Genomic DNA, 20,526 nt, shown 5'->3' with positions numbered 1-20,526 from the left:
GCTCCATACATCGCCCCCGTACTGTGCACCGTCTGCGAGCCCAGCCTGGGGAGAACCGGGGCGTCCTCCAGCGCAGCAGCCCCACCACACACGATGCTTCCACGAGCTCAGAGGGGTCCCTCAGCCGGGGCTGTGTATGCTTCAAAGGCTCAGGGTGGTCCGGGCCACCCTCTGCAGAAATCAGGCTGCACCGCCAGAGTCTGCCTCCTGATGGGGAAGACACCCCCAACTCCAGCGTCCAGACAGAGGCGCTGGCCCTTGTCAGGGACACTGCGAGGCACAGACACTCAAGTGAATTAATTTTCTCCTAGATTTTTATCCTTTGGATGCACAGTGACTGCCCTACGAGATGTCTGCAGACAGCCTGGGGTTTTTCCAAAATCTGAGCCGGGAAATCAACGTTCTGAAATGCATTTTACAAGCGAACAGAGGTGAGGATGGGGAGGCAGGAGGAACAGCCCAAAACCCTGGGACCAATCCCCAGCCCCACAAGTGAAACGTGTGCAGAGTGGAGACGAAAGGAAACCTCGGGGTCGGCATAGCCTTTCTGGTTATTTTACTATAAAACACCCTCTACTATTTATTGAGAGCTGATTTGCACCCAACACTAGGCCACAGACCCCTGACTTTGCTGGTTCATGCACGGCGCCCTTGGTGTCTGAGTAATTTTTCATTGCATTCCTAGGCCAAAAGAGATACCTAACCATTTAGTATAACAGCTTAATAGTCCAAACTATTAATAGGTCTAAACAACTTCACAGTAGCAGTTGGCACCATCTCTGATAGACGTCACTGCGTTTTTCTTGAAAATCTAAAACATCCACAGTGTACCCGTGAGTTCACTGGGGCACCCCTGGGTGCTGCGGTGCACAGTCTGGGAACTATGGCACTGGGCTAACTGCCTTACTTTCATGTCCTCCTTGAGTCCTCCCAACAGCCCTGACCAGTATGCACTATGGGCCCCACTGTACAGATGCAGATACTGAGATTCAGGGTTTTTAAATGACTTGTCCAAGTCTGATAGCTGGTAATGGAGGAGCCAACATTTGAACACTGATCTGATGGACTCCCAGGGCTGCCACGTTCAGTTGTACAGGTTGAACACTGCAACAATTCTAGAGGGTGCCACTGCCACAGACTACAGTGCTGGTGCTCTGAATCATTAAGCTAACAGCTGGCGTTACATTCAGCACAAAGCCTCCAGCTGTCACAGCCCCCTTCACTGAGCAGCCTCTTGCTTTGACTTCTACGATCACCTTAATGGGGCCTCTGCTCACATCCTTTCCCCAGTAAATTCTGACTGGCAGGACATGCTAAAGAGCTCTAAAAGCTTCATTTAACCTTGGTGACCAAGCAGCAAAATGACCAACTCCGACAGTATAAACTCATAAGAACTGGTGACATTTCAACCACAAGTGGGCTTGGCAGGGAAAAAGATTCGTAGGTCCAAGCGGACCCAGAAAGCATCTTGGACCTGAAATTTGTACTTTGGTAAGAGGCTACCTAACAGACAGAGTTTCCCAAAATAATGCCTGCTGCCTCCCAGACAGATGTGGGCACATGTATGTGTGCACGGGTGTGAGGGCAGGGTAGAGTGTGGGGAGGCCCAGCTATTTCTGTAGGATAATTTTAAAGTTTCCTGTTTGTATTCAGACAATCTCATTTTTAATATGTGTCTGATACCAGCGCTGTGGGGAGACCGGGCACACAGTGGTCCAGCACGATGACCTCGAAAGGCCTGTGCTGGGTGTCAGGCTGGGAGGGGACACTGGATCACACAGAACCTGTCTCCACGTACTAACTGGCAGCAAGAGATCGATGACCAGAATGAACAAGCAAACACTGTTCTGTTCTCAGTTCTAAAAATAATTGGCTATCCATTCATTGATAATTTCAGTAAGGCGACAACGCTAACCTTTATTTTTAAGGGATCAAGACGGCTTTACAGAAGCACTAAGCAGCGGGGCTGCACGAAAAGGGGCATTTGAAGCCTGGCTGAGATGCAGATAACAGGTCGGATGACAGAGCCTGTGCACGCGCTCACTTCCGCAGACGGGCCTCGTCTGTCCCGGCAACACCGACGTCAAAGCACGGAAACCGACCGCAGATCCGGACCCCAGGCCACATCTCCTAATCAGAACCCACATTCTGAATTTAGTCTCAGCAAAACATCATCTATCAGACGAAAATAATGTCGTTAATTTGAATTTCATTGATTTTAAATTTTGCTTGCATTTAATTTGAAAATGTGTTTTGGTTTTATGGTCCTAAGAGAACCATAAGCATAAGTTGCCAGTTTACCCTGAGTTTGACATTTGTACATAGTTAAGCAACATAATAATAAAAGTATTTACACCATCACGCTGGCGGAAGGGCCACGGGATGCCTATTTTTCTTTAAAAGGGCTCTTCATACATTACTGAAGTTTGAGAAACGCTGTTGTGGCCCATGATTTTATGAAATGTTCTTCTGGAATACAAACCCTCTCGGACACCATCATGTGGTGGCGCCGCCTCATTTCAGGGCGTCCTTGGGGAGGGCCGGAAGGAGAGGGGAGCTCCCCCAGGAGCAGGCGGCGGGTGAGCAGCAGGAATGCAGGAAGAGCCCAGCCCCGGCTCTCAGCACTGTTCTAGAGTATTCCAGGGGCTCCAGATACAACAACCGCCAGGGGCTGGAGAGGCGCAGCACTTCAGTGTCACTGACCTTGTCCTCACAGCAAAGCAGACACAGCTGTTGGCCCTGCCATTCTACAGAGACGGACGCCGAGTCCTAGAGAGGTTGTCAGAGACCAGTGACGCAGAAGACCTGGCCTCAACCGAAAAGGTTTTAATGGCGTGAACTTCGGATCCACTTCCCCCGAAACCAAGACAGTCCCTTCCCTTCCTGGAGTTCACGTTTGTTTCCGTAACCCAGCCCCCGGCACGGGCCCTGCCTCCTTAGAGATGCTGGGTAAATATTTGCTAAACCAACGAGCTCTTTCTTAACCAAGAAGCGGCGTGTGGAGACTCCCCTTCCCACGGATGGCTCCGAGACACGTGAGGACGCAGAAGCTGCTCCTGCTCGGAAGCCCCCGAGACGCCCCGGGGCTCCCTGTTGCCGTTCAGCACCCAGGATGCTGGAGACAGAGCTCAATTATCGGCTGCGATAAGGGGGCTGGCGCCTCCCCAGAGCCCACACAAAGCGCAGAGACCTTGTCGCTGAAGAGGCCGGGACGGGGAGAGGAGGCCGAGAGCGGGGAGCGCAGGCTGCGGGGAGCCGTCTGCAGGGAGGGTCAGGGCGCACAGCCACCCCAGCCCGGGACCCGCACGTCCTCCCAGGGCGCCCCATGCCACTGTCTGGGCCTTTGTCACCTACTCTGGAATCAGACCAGGCCTGGAGCGAAAGAAAACAGCAGCTGCCATGGAAGACCGACCTGCAGAACTGCCAGCAACAAAAACCCTCTCGCCTCTCAGTTATTGTTTTAAAGAGGAAAACTAAGTCGGCTTCCACACAGGCCCTGGTGTGAGAGGCGCTACCAGTGAGCCTGGTGGACGGCGATGGGACAGCTGACAATAAGGGACAAATACCATCTTCTTAGGCAAATCCCAGCAGCTGCTCCCCCACCAGACACGCCGCTCCCACGCCGGTGGCAGACATCACTAATCAATTACAACGCCGTTGCCCTCAGAGTGTGGACAACCTCACGATCCTCCAGCACAGAGACCCAGGCAGCCGTGACCAAGAGGTTTGTGCTGCCTTGGAAGGAGGAAGCTCTCTGCCCTGGCTGGCCTCGCCCACCCGCCACTGATTCATTCAACACGCAGAGGCTTGGAGCAGTCACGTATCTGCCCAAGGTCACATGGTGGGCGCGAGGCAGAACTGGGCCAGAATTCGGGGCTCCTGACTGCCGGGCCGGTGTTCTTCTCACCTGGAAAATCCCACTGGCTTCCTTCCAGGCTGACAGCCAACTCCCGATGACTGAGGGACAAGGACAGCAGGAGAGAGGAGAACTCAGGAACCTGGGGCTCTACCAGAGCGAGGCCGCCTCGCCCTGCTCTGAGCAGCAGGAACTTCCGCAGCCTCTGACCATTCCCCGGCAACATACTTGTGGGCAGAGAGCCGGAGAAGGAGACGGGTCTGGGACAGATTTTCTGCAAGGTGGGCTCTCGAGCGAAAGAAGCAGCATCTGTTTCTGTCCCACCCGACTCTCGGGGCTGCATTTGTTCCTGGGACCCTCAGTGGGAAGGCAGGCTCTGAGGAACGCGGCTTCGTGCCGCATGCACTGCTGAGTGTCTGGGGGGACATGGGGCGACAAGGGCCTGGGGAGGCCCTGAGCTCTCTGAAAGGGTGTGGGGACACCTGACCAATGCCTCCCCACACGGCAGAGAACGGAAGCTTCGTGTTTTTCTACAGCACCAGGTTCATGCACAAAACCGCTAAATGAAAACAGACCCTAGGAGAGAGCACAGGCTTTCTAGGCCAGTTGTCACTTCCCTGGGTTCAATTAGCCTCGATTTCAGTAACAAAAAGTATTTACTCTTTACATAGCGTCTAACTATTGAGTGTTAACTTCCTTCTGACCACAGAATCAGACCAGCTGTGGCTGACCCCAAAGCCCAGAGGATTCTCTCCTTTCTTTGACCCCCCAGACTCTTCTGCTGACATACTTCTGGGTGGAAGTGTCTCAAAGGGAGTGAGTCTGGCCTCTCATTCCCTCAGAAATCCCTTTTGTAGCACCCTTAACAAACAGTTGCCTTAGCCTTCACTTGCTTACCCCTGCTAATGGGCAACTCGCTACTGCAGGGAGTGGTTTTTCCTAATCCTTTACGGATTAGGATCTTCCTTTTTTAAAAGCTTTTTATTTTGAGATAATTATAGACTCACATGCACTTGTAAAAATAATGAGAGACCCTATATACCCTTCACCCAGGTGCCCCCAATGGTAACATCTTACAAAACTACAGTAAAATATCGCAATCAGGAAATCGACACTAAGAGAATCACTGGCCTTATTCAGATTTCACCCGTAACACGCATTCATTTGTACGACTGTGCATATTTCGTTCTATGCAATTTTATCACATGTAGATTTGTGTGACCACCACAGTCAACGGTCGACGGACAGAATGCTTATATCACAAGGCTCCCCCAGGCCACCCTTTTATAGCCACACCTCCCGCCCTTCCCCTCGCCTCCCTGACCCCCAGCTGCCACTCGCCTGATCTCCATCTCCATAATTTTGTCGCTTTAAGAATTTATATAAATGGGCTCAGGCAGTAGGTAACCTTTTGAGATTAGCTTTTCCTACTCAGCATAATTCTCTAGCGACTCACCCAGGTCATGTGTATTGATAGTTCCTTTCTATTGCTGAGTAGTATTCCGTGGTATGGACCTGCCACAGCTCATTTCACCCTTCGCTCGCTGAAGGACACCTGGGTTGTCTCCAGTCCTTGGCTGTTATGAACAAAGCTGCTGTGAACACTTGTGTACAAGTTTCTTTCTTTCCCTTTCTTTCTTTGGTAATGGCTTTATTGCATATATTTACGTACCATACAAATCACCCATTTAAAGTGTACAATTCAATGGTTTTTAGTATATTCCACAGAGTTGTGCAACCATCACCACAGTCAATTTTAAAAAATTCTCATCAGCTTTAAAAGAAACACTACATCCTTTAGCTATCGCCTCCAACCCCCTTCCCCAGCCCTAGGCAACAACCATCAACCTACTGTCTTTCTACGTTTGCCTATTCCAGACGCTCCATATAAAGGAAATCATGTAATACGTGGTCTTCTGCGACTGGCTTCTTTCACTTAGCATGTTTCAAGGTTCATCCATGGTGCAGCGTGTGTCAGTACTGCATTCCTATTTTTGGCAGAATAACGTTCCACTGTAGGACACACCGCATCTTGCGTATCCACTCAGGAGCTCATGGACGTGAGGACAGGTTTCTGTAGGAACACGGGTTTCCGTTTCTCCGGCACAGAAGCCCACGAGCGCACTGCCGGCTCACACGGTAAGCGCACGCTGCGTGCGTCAGAAACCGCCCATGCTCTTTGCCAGCAATGTGTGAGTGACCTGGTTTCTGCGCATCCCCGTCAGCATTGTGTGTTCCTCCTATATTTCATTTTAGCCATTCTGACAGGTGTGTACTCACTTGTTTTTACTCTGAACAGAATCCGATTCTCAGTCACAGCTGCTGTGGGTCTCAGCCCCGAGTCTCCTCCTGGGCATTCCTTTTGCAGGCTGGCCAGCCCTAGACCCTCTAATCTGCTATATCTGGTCAGTTCATGGCTCTCCTTCCTAAACCAAGGGGCCTCAGATTAACAGCTGGATTCAAGATGTGGTCACGCCACAGAGGGGGTGGGACATCTGGGGTTCGGACCACGTGATTCTGCTGAGCCGCAGTCCACAGCTGGCTAAAGCGAACCCTGGAGTCCGTTCAGATCCAGGATCTCTGTTCCAAATAAAAAGATGTGAGGCAACGACTCCTACATTCTGTCTTTGGGGCATTCCCTTAAGGAAAGAACCGACTCCTTGGCATTTTTCACTCACTGCCTTGTGAGTGATATCATCTTCCCCGGTGGGCCCATGTTTTCCTCAGAGTGCGGCGATCCTGGGGACAGGAGTGGGACCTGTGAAACTGGCACGGGGCTTAGCTCACAGTGAGCACGTGTGAAGTTTTTGCAGACTGGCCTTGACAAGCACCATGAACATGTAAAATCTCCGAGGGAATTACTGCTGAAGACGGCCACATCGTAAGGGCTTAACAGATATGTGCAGGACAGGTACGTGAAAGGGCTAAAAAGGGCGCGCGCCCCCCACCTTCCCCCCCCCCCCCCAATCTGCAGTGGGAGACACAGCACAGAAGGAGTGACCAGGGCTGTTACTCCGCCTTTGCCACCTGCTCGGTTCCCCCGGCCCGTTGGGGAGGAATGGGTGAAATCATGCGCACAGAGCTCCTCAGGCCCTGGCAGCGCCCTCTGGTAAGGGCTGTGTGACATCCAGAGATACCATCCACAGCGTCTCCATCATGGCGGAGAACGCGCCAGTGAGGAATGCGGACGCAGCGATGCTGATGCTACAGCTGACACCGCCGAGCTAAGAGGCTGCCCTGAGCCAGAGCGGCTCCCGACAGGAAGGTCCGCCGGAACCCTCAACACACGCATGCGCACCGACGGATCACCAGCGAAGCGCAACTTCGGCACCGCTGCTGTGGCCACTGGTTACGTGTGAGGCACCATGGGCGAGGAAAGGCTGTGCGTGCGGAGCGGGGCTGGCGCCTCCCTCGACTGCCCACCCCACACGACACATCAGCCAGCTGGCTGCTGAGCATCAAAACACGGAAGTCGTCCTCGGTTCCCACCAGCACCACAGTCCCCACTGAAGCCGTCAGCAGGACTCTGCAAACACACCCCTGAATCGACCTGGCAGCCCACTGACACCGCTGACACCTGGGCCAAGCCACAATCACCGCTGGCCCGGGGACTGCAAAGGCGTCCTCGCTGGCCTCCTCACACCCACGCTGACCCTCTCTTCACAGAGCTTTTACAGATATCAGATCCCACTGCTCTCTCTGCTCAGAACGTCCCGCGGCCGTGGATAAAACCCGGAGACCTGGGTGCGGAGGGCGGAGCACAGCCCAGGCGATCTTGAAGAACAAAGACGCCAGACGCCAGCTATCACAGAGCCACGGTAATTAGGACGGTGCGCATTGGCACCGGGCTAGACGAATGGACTTGCAGGACAGAGCAGAGTCCAGAAGCAGACCCTCACACGCACGGGCACCTGATTTATGAAAAAATCGATACCGCAGAGCAGAGGGGAAAGAACGGCCTGCGCAAATAAATGATGTTGGACCCACCGCACCTCCATGTGGGGAGGAAACCGCCCTTGATCTCTACCTCACGCCATACACAAAAATCAATTCCAGATGGATTGCATCCCCAGATGCGAAAGGTCAAGGCTTTCAAAGGAAAACATAGGAGACTATCTTCATGAGCTCGGAGGAGGCAAAGATGTCTTAAACAGGACACAAAAGGTTCTAACCACGTGAGAAGAAAATGACAAACAGACAATATTAAAATTAGGAGCCTCTGTTCATCAAAGGACACCAGTAAGCTACTCACGAAACGAGAGAGGGAGGAATTGCAATAATATGTCCACCAAAGGGCTCGAATCCAGAATATACAAAATTATAGAAAAAGTAATTAGAAAATTAGGAAGGAAAAAAATCAGACAACCCAATTAAAAAAATGGGCAGAAGACTCAAATAGGCATTCCACAAAGTATATCCAAACACTCATAAACACATCAAAAAAACATCTGATTTCCTTAGTCATAGGGGAAGCACAAATTAAAATCACAATGCAAGGATACCATTATACACCCACCAGAATGGCTAAGAGAAAGACAGACAGTACCAAGTGTTGGCAAGGATGAGGGGCAACCAGAACACACATACTGATGGCAGCAGTGTCAATCAACACAACTCCTTTGGAAGGCTGTTTGGCAACATTTACTGAAGCTGAAGCACGCACCCCCACGACCCAGCAATTCCACTTGCACAGGTACACCCTAGGAAATGCAAGCACAGAGTCACCAAAAGCCATACACAAGAATGTTCACAGGAGCGCTCATTATTCAAAACTGCCAAAAAGCTGCCAACTACCCAAATGCTCACCAGCAAAAGGGTTAAGCATATTGTCATACTGTCACATGATGGAATACCATACGGCAACGAGAATGAACAAGTTATACACACAATGTAACCACACAGATGAATCTCACAAAAAATTATTGAGCAAAGTGGCCAGACCCCCAAGAATATACATGTTATGATTCCCTTTACATAACACACAAAGACAGGCAGCGCAAATGCAGGTTTTGGGGAGTCAGGAGAGTGGCGGGCAGGGAGATGGGGCAGGGACTGAGCGGGCAGGGGCAGCTCTGCGGCTGAGCAGGGCGCTGGTGACACGGGTGCCCATTCTAACCACTCAAGTTGTACACCAAGGGTCTGTGCGCTCCTCAGTAATTAACTTACACGTCAGTAAAAAGTTTAAACAACACCCATCCACAGCCCTCATCAGGGCCCACAAGATGGGGCCCCTGTCCACCGTCTCATCTCAGCACGGTCCCTCTGTCCCTGCTCCCCCTACCCAAGCCACACTGCCCGTTCTCCTGCAGGCCAAGCTCATTCCCACTTCGGGGCCTGGCACGTGCCATCCCCAGATCTGCATGCTGCTCCCTCCTTCACACCCTCAGGTCCCCACTTGAATGTCCCCTCCTCCGAGAAGCCTTCCCTGACCACCCCATCTAAGACACCCTCTACTGGGTGAACAGTGTCCCCCAGATTCATGTCTGCCAGACCCTGTGAATGGGATCTTCCTTGGAGATAGGGCCTCTGCAGACGTGATCAAGGTCAGGGGAGGTCATACTGGACTAGGGTGGGTCCCAAATGCAATGATGGTGCTTAAGCTCGGCTTACAATGAACAATGAATGCATTCATTCCACCCTTCAAAACTGCAGCAAAACGGAAGTGAGGGATGCATGGAGGAGGCACAGAGGATTTCAGGGCAGTGAAAACACACACTGCAACGATGGATATGTGTCACTATATGCTCGTCCAAATCCATAGACTGCCTAACGTCAAGAGTGAACCTAATGTCCACTCTGGACTCGGGGTGCTAACGACGTGTCTGTGGAGGCTCACTGATTCTAACAAACGTCCCCTCAGGGGGATGCAGATGACGGAGGCGGCTGTGCGTGTGTGGGGCAGGGGGTTGTGGGAAATCTCTGTATCCTCCTCTCAATTTTGTTGTAAACCTCAAACTTCTCTAAAAAAACTGTCTTAAAACAAACAAACAAAAAACCTCAGCAAAGCAGGAGGAGAGGGGAGACCCCTGAGGAGGAAACAGTCACAGCCGGGCAGTGGCCTGCAGAGCGAATGCGGCAACTCTCTGAGCTGCGGCCTCCCACGCCGTCCTCGGGTCAACGGGGCGGTGCGTCACCTAACGTCTGTCCTCTTTACCAGGGGAGGGAAAAATGCCTTAGTGTGTAATTAAAACCAGAAGACAAAACCGAATTCCCTTCGAGTGGGCCTCATCTCCAGAGGCCCTGGGCTCAGTTTAGTCCAGGCTCAGCAAACCTTCCCCATTCAGGGCCAGAGGGTCAACATTTCACAGGTTTGCAGGCCATTCGGGGGCTGAGACAACTACTCAGCTCTGCCCCGCGGTGAGAGAGCAGCACAGACGAGAGGAAAGTGAGCGGCGTGGCCTCTGCCCAGGTCCCCCTGTCGAGGGGGGAAGCACCCGGGGTCAGCTCGCCCTCCTCACCCCAGCCCTTTCAGAACCTGGCCAAGGGTTCTCTCCCCGACACACGCCTTCGCGAACGTCTGGGCTGGCTCTCAGGAGCTGCCCACGGCTGTTTTGCAGAGCTGCTTCCCCAAGAAGCCGGGGACAGAAAGTGGCCCCACCATCCAGGCCTCTGCGGAAAGCAGATCACAGGGCTCACGGCTTCGAGAAAAGCACTGCTGACAACCAGGGGTTAATCGGGCAGGGAGCCCACACCTGGGCGAGGGGCCCGAGGCGGGGGCAGCTTGAGAGGAACTCGGCAGGCAAGCTGTTGTCAGGCACCTCCCTGCACGGTCACGGTCACAGTCACTGTGAGAGGAAATGAGGAGGAAAGGGGCCAGGGACGGACAGACACTGTCCACAAGGCGGGCACGAGAGGTACACAGGGGACAGGAGATGCAAGCTGCGTAATTAAGGCCTCCAGACACCTGTTGGGAGCTCACCCATTCACACCCCTCGCAGGTGGTTCACACTTCTGGGGAAAAAATAACAGGAAAAAAAAAAAAAAGCAGCTCAGATGAAAGAAAAGCTCTCCATCTGTAGCCTGCAGCCCTGGTCCAGCCTGCCTGAGGCAGTGCTTCTGCCAGCAGCTCCCTGACAACCCGACCCTCGGGGACAGTTCCAGGGTGGCTGGGTGGGGCTCTAGAGTGAGAGAGACCTGGGTGTGCTGCTGCAGAGCTGTGTGACCCTGGGTGAACCCTTAAGCTCTCTGTGCCTCACGTGCCCCGTCTTGATCAGGATTCCATGGAGGAAGGCTTTGCACAGTGGACCTACGTGCTTAGCAAACATTTACCAAGCACCGCTCTGGACCAGGGCCCTGTGGACACAGCGAGGCACTCCCAGCACCCACACAGACAGCACTCTGAGGCAGCTGTGAGGCTGGGTGGGATGACAACAAGGCAGCGGGGTCACAGGACAGGCCGAGCTGCCCGGCTGGGGTTGGGAAAGCGAGCGGTGGCCTCAGTGGCAACAGCACAATCCAGGGCTCCTGAAGGAGCTGACCACCCAGAGGAGCAGCACCAACAGCCACGCTCGCTGGGTGCCTCCGCCACGCTGGGCGCCGGGCCGGGGGTCTCACACACACTGACTCATGTCACTGCCCAGCTATCAGGCAGGCTCTTACTGTCCCCATTTACAGATGAAGAAAACCGAGGCTCAAAGAGGTGAAGCGCCACAGCCTTGGAGAGAAGGGAACTGTCTGGAACCCGTGCTGTCTGCTGCCAGAGCTGACGCTGCGCCATCACCGCCTCACTCGGGATCGGGGGCCATCTGGAGGCTCTGACGTCATCCTAAGGAGCAGGTCAGTCTGAGACGCGCTCCTCGGCAATGACCCACAGGGGGAACCAGGGACGAGGACGATGAAGAGAGACGCTTCTGTAGAAGGCCCCCCCTCCTGGGCTTTGTACACCCGTTCTCGCACTGCGCCTCCCCCTGCTGGGGACGGAGGGAAGCGGGCAGGACCTCCAGTCCCACCCTGCAGATGAGCGAACGGAGGGGGCCAGCTGCCAACCTACACTCTAAGCTGCCGCTGCTCTGCATGCAGGACTGTCTCCGTAGTTTGCAGGGCCTGGTACAAACTGAAAATTCAGGGCCCCTTATTCAAAAAGTAAGAATTTTAAGACGGTGACAGCAGAGCCTTAAACCAAGCGTGGGGTCTTGTGGGACTTCACAGGTAACAAGCTCACAAGGCCAGCCCTGTGTGCAGAACCCCTTCCGGGAAGATCACTGCCTTCCAGAACCCAAGGCTGCCCACGGAGTACAAAAGACACGGGCGAGCTGAGGGTCCTTCTAGAACGGCCCCTGTGCCTCTCCGTGCCCCGGTTTCCTCATGCAGAAATGGGCGCTCAGCAGCTCCACCTCGCTGGGTGGCTGTGAAGACGCACCCACACCATGAGCACTGGGGGTGTGGTCAACCCAGTACCAACTGGTTCCCAAGGGCTCTCTGCTCTCTCAGGGCCACCACCTGGAACGGGGTGGGAACAAGACCCGTCCGCCCAACGCTCTGGCTCTGCACACATGCGCCTGCGCGTCAGGATGCGAGGCCGTGAACGCGGAAGCTTCAGCTGAGGGGAGACGGAGGCCCCATTGAGGCATCCGTGCGGCTGCTCTCGGAACCGCCCCCTGTGCTGGGGACTTTCAAATCCAGGCTTTCTGATGGAGTTGGGGAAAGAATAAGACAAACACAGCAAAACACGCACATGCATGCACACGCACACACACCCCTACCCCAGAGCAAACCCTGATGGGAGGGAGAGACCAGTCTACACCCTTCTTTCAGAACACATACCGACTTAAGACCGTGGGCCCCGCTGGGAGAGCCGACGGCTGCTTCCACCCTGGCTCCCATTGTGGGGAAGGCGCGTGCTCCTTGCACCCATGCACACATCTGCATGCTCTGGGCTCCCGTTTGTCTTCCATGTTCCCTTTCAGGGCTGGAGGGGGACCAGTTCAGCCTGGGTCTCCACTCCCTACGGACTCTCTCTGCCCCAGAACCCAGCTGGATGGGGACAGGGTTACAGTTTGGGAGGACAGGGAGGGAGGGACATACTTAGGGGAAGGACGAAAAAAATAAGAAAATGCTGCAGAGAATTTTCAGGATTCGGCACTGCTGTTAAAGACGCAGGCTCTGTTGAGTCAGACCCGCCGGGGCTCAGAGCCTGGCGCACTGGTGTTGGGCAGTTTAGTAATGACCCCAGCTCACCTTTGCCAACTACCTGCTCCATGCAGGCCCCGCACTCAGGGCTTCACCCACAAAATCGTGTTTAGTCCTTTCAACAGCCCTGGAAGCAGCCACGTGGTGAGGGAGCGGGGTGCCAGCCCCAGCCCTGACGACCCAGCAGGAGGAATGGGGCTCCAGAGCAGGCATGTTCACTGGAAAATGGAGACGATGACTATTCTGCAGGGCTGTTTCGGTAAACAGAGCCCTAATAACAAAAAGCCCATCAGCCACAGTGCCCGGCACAGAGGTCGGGCTTGGAAACTGTACTGAACGACAATGATAAACAGTCACGCTTGTTCCTCCATCATCGTCACAGATCACAGCACATGTTATCATTAGTATTACTACTCTTACTTTATGCCAGGGCAAACCGGGGCCCAGAAAAGGGGTGGCAGAGAGAGGAGAATGGCCGGCTCCGAATCCATGGCTGTGTCCACTCTGACTTCTAAAGGGTGAGCCTCAAACTGTCGCAGGAGATGAACCCGCAGAAACGGGCACCTGTCTGGCCAGGTGGAGGCGCTGGAGTGCAGTGCTGAGGCCAGACTGGAAGGCTGGTGGTCTCCAGGGGAGACCCAGGCAAACGTTGCTGCCCCAGCTCACATGCAGGCCCCTGGAGGGCTGGAGAGGGTGGGCAGCCTGCTGCCCCCAGCAGGCCGTCTTGAGAACCTGGCCCCGCTCTCCCACAGCCCTGCATTCATGCCTGCAAGTGCTGGGAGTGTCACAGCATGACTGTCACTGTCGCTTTCCTCCCTGGCCTCTGCAGACAGTAAACTCCTCGAGAGAGGGCCTGTGTCTCTCCTGGAACGGCGGCATGCTGGGTGCCTAGAGCAGGGCCTGGTACCAATGACACACTCGCTCTCACAGGACAGTGGTTCCACTCAAATGATCTGGGGGGCAACGCCTCCTTCGAGAGCCAAGAGAAGGACAACAGGCTGCAGAGAGGAGGGGTTCCAGGCCAGGGCTCTGGGCAGAGCACTGAAACGTCAATCCTGGCTCAGCTGTGTGGTCCTGGGCAAGACCCTCACCTCCCTAGTCTCCAGTTCCCTTCCGGGGGCAACAAGGGATAACAGCACCCCCTCCCTCACAGGGTGCTGTGCAGCTTAAAGGGGAAGACGCTGCACAGGGAGGTGTGCAGCCGCCACCACCATAAGAGGGAGTTGTGGCTCTGACTGCACCTGGCAGGACAAGCCCACAACACCTACCTGGCAAAATGGACCAGTCTGTCCCCCTAAACCCTGAAACCCTTCCCTGGCTCTGACTTTTGCTGGCCATTGGCTTTGTCTGAAATCGGGGCTCTGGTTTCCTGGACAAGCTCCGGCTCCCTGAGCAGGCTCACAGCGACCCCTGCTGCCCACCCTTTGGAAATGCCTTAAGCCCAGCCCCAGTGACAAAGCAGGGAAGCCCTGGAGAAGGCGTTCCGCGTCCAGGGGTGAGGAGAGCACCCATCAGGACAACGGCAGGGAGAAGAAACGGCGCACGTAATTACGTTTGGTGGACACTAATGCCTTGTCTTCTCGAAATGAATATAAGATGCCAGATCAAACGGTGCGTTTCCCCCTTCCGCCGCGGTCTTTTGTTCCCGGGCTGAGCATCATCCTACACAGACTGTGGGACCAAGCAAGATTGTCATTCGGCGGGGTCCTCTTTCCTGATCGACACGAGCCGTTTGCAGCAACCCCATTTTCATCTGGCAGTTCTTAAATTGGACTCTTTTTCAAGAGCAGAGGCATGTGAAAGCCCACAGACGCGCGAGGCCGAGGATCTCTCTTCTCGTAAGGACAACCTCGCTCATGAACTCCTCTTGACTCATCTCTGGGTGCAGGGAAATGGAGGTGACCCCTCTCACCAGGCTGTTCCTGCCACGCAGGAGCCCCAGGGCTCACAGCTGAGACCCCGGCACTCAGAAATCCCGAGCGGGCTGGCATCTTTGCATCAGCACCCGCTAACCACATCTGTTGTGAACTGTGCCCCGTGTATGATTTAGGACAGAGGGGAGGAGGATAGTGATTTCTGAAGCAAATTCCCCAAATGGCTCCTCATTCTTTGAACCAAAGAGTGAGAGCAAAAAGAGTAGATTTCACACAAAGATACAATTTTCCAGTCCCCAAAATATAGGACTTATATTTTGTACCCACAGTTGAACTTGAGACATGCTAACCGGTAATTCTAATCGGGACTTAGCTCTCCTGATCTTCAGGCCAGAAGTGGACAAATACAGGTTGAACGAACAGGGCCTAGTCCGCAGAATCCAAAATGCTCAGCCATGTGCTGACCACGAGGCTGGAGGCCCTTAGATGGCAACGAAGCCTCCACAATCTGCCCAGGTAGGGCTAATGTCACCTGCTGTTACATTCTAAGGGCCAGGTGGCCCCTCTCTGCGCCACCCAGCACACACCTGGTGAGTGGTCGGCTTGAACCATCTTCCACGGATGCCCCCCCAAAAGACGTTCCATCCAGGGCCTGGTGCTGGGGTAGACCTAACCAACCCGAGAAATCAGACACTGTGATGGACCGGCATGGGGGCCGCATGCTGCTGGCCCTTGGGCCATCTCGGGCCCACAGACAGACTTTGTCCACACAGTGTTTATTTCCAGAAACTGAATTAGTTGCCAACTTACTCCCCCTGAGAATCCAGACTGCCAGTTTCTTTCCAAACGCGGGAGAACTGGTCCTATTATATCGGCATTCCTGCGAGGAGTCACGGCTGGCCCTCCAGCCCATCAGTCCCCACCCAGTCTGCTCTTCCAGGCTGTCACCTGCCTGGCCCCCCGAGAGATCACTGAGTTTCTGACCCCTGTGCTGGTAGCTGCTGCTGGATTTCATTCTTTATGATTCACCCTCATTTCAAAAGGGGCTCTCCAGAGACAGCAATGCATGCAGCGGCCCCCACCCCTGGCTGGACATTAGAATCCCCTGGGGGGTTCTGATCAAAATACCCACGTCTGGGCCCCACCCTTGACCCACAGACTCCAGTTCTCTGGCGGTGGAGCCTGAGCAAAGGTAAGTTTATGAAAGTCGCCAGGTAACCCGATGGTGCCGCCAGGGTGGAGAATCCCCAGCTTAATCCCAAAGAATGACTTGGGTAGAAATTCCAGACAGCTCATAAGCAGAGCCAGGCTTCAGCCCCCCGGGCTCCTGGCCCTCCCCGGGTTACTGACGGGGAGGAGAAGGCTGAGCGCCTTTCTTGTCCCGCCTGGGGAGGGAGAGGCCTAACCGTTCTGAATTCTCTCTGCACAGTGCTCTGGAGAGCAGTGTCTGAGACGCAGGGAGAGAAATGAGAGGCAGCAAAGACGACCTTTGCAGGACCAGGGCGCTGGCCCTCCTGAGGACCTGACGGCCGCCCACAGCCCCTCGGACTGAAGCAGTGCTTCTCACCTGAAAAGCTCTCGGATCTCGCGGCTGTCAGCCTGGAAGGGGATGTTCCGCACCAGGATCTTGGAGGTGGTCTGCTTCCGGGGAACCTGTTTCTTCCGAGCGGATGTCAGGGCTGGCCTGGAGGGTCGGGGAAAGGGTTCCGTTTAATCGGGGCATCAGTGGCTGCTGCCCTACACTGACTCCACCTCCCCCAGCACCAATGCTCGTGTCCTCCCTTCAGGGGACGGATTCCAGGAGCTGGTGTGGAGGAGGCTGAGATGAAAGGGGAGGGAGGCAGTCTCCCCTGGGTGACACGGAGCATAATTATCTTCTCCCCAAAACAGCTCTGGACGTCAGGCTGACACATCCCCCCTTGGGTGCCTGCTGTCCTTCATCTGACAGACTCAGGGACTATCGGGGACTTCAGAAAGGAATGCTGACGAGGGGGGGCCGGTTCCTCCCTACATCTAACCTCTGCGTCGCCCCGGCTGACCTAGCCAGAGGTCGTGTTTTGAGACATTTCATCACTAACCCGGGGAGCATCATCCAGGAGCCTGGAGCGGTTTCTAAGCATGCAGATGGACCAAGGGTGAGGTGGGAAACTCTGAGCCTGAAGCTCAAGTCCATCCTAATGCAGCCCTACCTCCCCTGTCCCCTTGCTGTCCCAGGGAAAAACCCAGCTCCATCCAAGCAGGGTAGGGTCATGAGCACGGCTGCGAGTTAACAATCTGGGAGTGAATGCCAAGTCGGTCACTTAGGATCTGTGTGATCTTGGGCAAGTAACTTGGCCTCTCTGGGCCTCAGTTTCCTCAACTGCAGAATAGGCCTAATAACACTGACAACCTCAGCAGACTGTTTGAGGAGTTAACGAGAGAGGACATGTCAAACACTCTGCATGGTGCCCGCCATGTGGGAAACACTCAATGAACGGCAGCTGTTATTATGACTATCGTGATGACTCACTTCCTTCAAGTCTGACCCACGTCACCTCCTCAGGGCCCTTCCCTGACTCTCTCCACTAAACGGCCACTCACCCCCACCCCTCATCCTTATTCTTCTCCCTGGCATGCATCGCCATGTGACAGCATGTGACATGTTTAAGCATGTGGCTCTTGACTGTCTGTCCTCTAGCGCTATGCTGTCCAACACAGCAGCCACCAGCCACATGTGGCTAGTGAAATCTAAATGAAAACAAATCCAAATTAAAAACTCAGTTGCTGGGGTGGCCAGCTCCAGGATGGTCCCAGTGACCCCTGCCTCTCGGTAGTCATGCTCGTGTAGGCCCCTCCCACGCTGCATCAGGACAGGCCTGTGCGACCAAGAGAAGACCGAAGTGATCGTCTTCTGATCTAACTTCTGAGACTAGGTCACCGAAGACATCATCGCCTCCTCCTTGTTCTCTCTCGGACCACTCGCTCCAGAGGGAACCAGCTGCCATGCGGTAAAGACACTCATGCAGTCCCAGGGAGAGGCCGATGTGGTGAGGAACTGAGGCCTCCTGCCAACAGCCAGTGAAGGCGCCATCTTGGAAGCGGATCCATCAGCCCCAGCGGAGCCTTCTGCCCCGGCCAGCATCCTGACTGCAGCCTCACCAGAGACCCCGAGACAGAACCACCCTGCGAAGCTGCTCCTGAGTTCCTGACCCACAGAAACTGTGAGAATAAACGTTTGCTGTTTGAAGCTGTTAAGTCTTGAGACATTTCGTCACGCAGCAGTCGATAACTAATACAGTCATACTAGCCACAGTTCAAGTGCTCAAAAGCCATGTGTAGCAAGTGGCTACCACGCTGGACAGCACAGATGTAGAACATCCTAGAACATTTCCATCGTTGCAGAAGGTTCGATCAAGAACATGGCCCTAGAATGCACACTCCACAGGCAAATCCCCTCCCCTGCACCTGGGAAGAGTGGCGCACAGTAGGCTTCCTACAATTTTTTGTTGAATAAAAGAACAACTACACAAACACTGACTAGGAATTGAGAGGTTGTAAAGTGACTTCAGCCTGCTCCCTGGAGACAGGGGACTGAAAAGAAAGATGCCACCACTGGCTGGGTGCTCATGTACATGGCACGCGCCAGATGCTTCACACACAACCTCTAGTTACCACAATTTGCTTTACAGGCAACGTCATCTGCCCAAAGGCACACAGCTCCTGGCTTAGAACCCAAAGCTGTGGGGCTCAAAGCCTGGGCTCCCACGTTCACCCCAGAGCTCAGGAACCCATGCTAGACTTCTGCGGGCTCCCGCACCAAGCCTTCTGCTCGCTCGGGATGCTCAGCCTGGCACAGACTGGGATGCGCGAACAATACACCTGGGCAGGATTCACAAGGACCATGAAAACAGGGAGAGAAGGAAGACAGAGCAGCAGCTCCAGGTCCCAATGACCACAAGAAATGACCAACTGGCCGAAAAGTAGCAAATAAAGATGGTAACGCAGCCAGTACTGTGAGAAGCAGTCATTCTATCACCTGAGGTGGGTAGATGATAATGACAGTGACAATAATAATAATGGCTTACGCCGGGCACGTGTTATATGGCGGGCACTGTTCAAACCCCCTCAAGTGTATTAGTTCATTTAGACACACAAGCAGGTGGAGGTGAAGGAGCAAAACTAAAACCCTCAAAAACCCTCCACTACTTCAGGGAACTGGGCATTGGGCCGATGAGTCCGTCTCCAGCTCTAACAGCTACTGAATCTCCTTCCAATTAACTGCAGGCCATCTCTGGGCACTGCTGTCGAGCTCCAAGAAGGAAAGCTCCATAAAGAGAAACGTCTAGGTTTTATTGCCTTTTCTGGTTCGTCCAGAGCACCAGCAACTTACCACTCTCCCTTGGTTATTTATACCACCAAGAGGAGCGGAATCGGCTGGTTTCTCCTGCACTCGTTCCTTTTATTATATTAAATGCACATTAAACATTTACTCAAAGGACGGGCGAGTACCGGTTCATCAGGGAAATGGTGTTGGTGCTGGCAAATGCAACACCACCTTAATTAGGACGAGTCCCAAATGGCGAGAGGGGGCGGGTGGAGAGGACACAAAGGGTCCCGAGACACCCTCCAGGGCGCCGGTACCAGAGCGGGAGCGACCGACTCGGATCAAAGTAAAGAGGGAGGCACCACAGACTCACTTTGTGGCTCGTTCCGAAATCCTCACTTCCAGCTTGTGGCTGTCCACGACGTGACCCTAAGAGAGAAGACAACACAGCCTGTCCCTCCGTCCTCCTAGAAATACTCACCCGTGGTCCTGCCCCTCCTTGGAGTGGGCTTCAGCCGAGTGAGCGGAAAGGAAACTTGGGAGGGGGACTGACTGCTCCCAGGCAGAGGGGCTGGCTGGAAGCAAGGACAGGGAGCAGCTTCTCCCGGAAATGGCTTACGCCGAGCCAGGCAGCAGCTGGGGGTCACAGAGACCCAACCCTCCAAAGTCCTCTCGAGCTGCGAGTAGGCTTGACCTTTGTGCCACTCGAGGGGCACAGAATTTTCCACTGTTTACAAGCATTTTCAGGGAAAGGAAGCCCCTTCGATGTGGCTTGTGGAGAGAGTTGGTTTAGACTGTATGGTCTTTAAAAAAACTTCTCGATCACAGAGGAGCTGCAGAGAAAGCTAGGCCCTTACACGGGGCCCTGAAAGCAAAACTACCCTCGAAAACCCCTTAAATCTCCCACAAAATACAGCACGCACAGCTTTGTATAAACAATTCTTTGTGGCAATATGCACGCACATATGCACACAATGAGGTACAGAACGTAACACTACAGGGTGCAAGGTGGAACTTCACAGAATCCTGAATTGTACGTACACTGAATGAGCAGAGCTGAATTCCAGCTAAGTGACTATATGGCATCTAACAACAAAGTTGGATTTCCAGTGTCTTTAACAAACAACCAACAAACCCCAAAACAGAGAAGATCTGGTATTGCTGGGGCCCACTTTCCCACGAGGAAAACTGGCTGAAGCCAGGAAGTAGCTGCCCCTTGGGACAGGGCACAAGTGTCCAGGTTCTGTTCTGGGGGGGCTGCCGCTCCCTCATTTATACTGCCTCCTGGCCCCTGTGGGCGTTGGAGTTGGCGAGGCCTGGTGGAGAGCAGAGCGTCTCTCAACGTGAAGGTAAAAGCTCCAGAG

The 20,526-nt window shown here is 54.1% G+C and overlaps 1 protein-coding gene across 4 annotated transcripts in view; it reads right to left on the bottom strand.

Moving 5' to 3' along the window:
- Positions 1–20,526, bottom strand: part of RBM19 (RNA binding motif protein 19) — a 129,696-nt gene that overhangs the window by 61,280 nt on the left and 47,890 nt on the right. For all 4 annotated transcript variants that reach the window (XM_070627209.1, XM_070627208.1, XM_070627207.1 and 1 more), the window contains exons 20-21: positions 19,536–19,591; positions 16,427–16,543 (exon numbers count right to left, since the gene is read on the bottom strand). In XM_070627209.1, the coding sequence (XP_070483310.1) occupies positions 16,427–16,543; positions 19,536–19,591 (173 nt within the window). The remainder of the gene's footprint in view (positions 1–16,426; positions 16,544–19,535; positions 19,592–20,526) is intronic.

Source organism: Equus przewalskii, chromosome 7 (assembly GCF_037783145.1).
Source record: "Equus przewalskii isolate Varuska chromosome 7, EquPr2, whole genome shotgun sequence".
NCBI lineage: Eukaryota > Metazoa > Chordata > Mammalia > Perissodactyla > Equidae > Equus > Equus przewalskii.
Note: the sequence above shows the minus strand (reverse complement) of the source record. Positions and strands in the feature narration are given on the sequence as shown.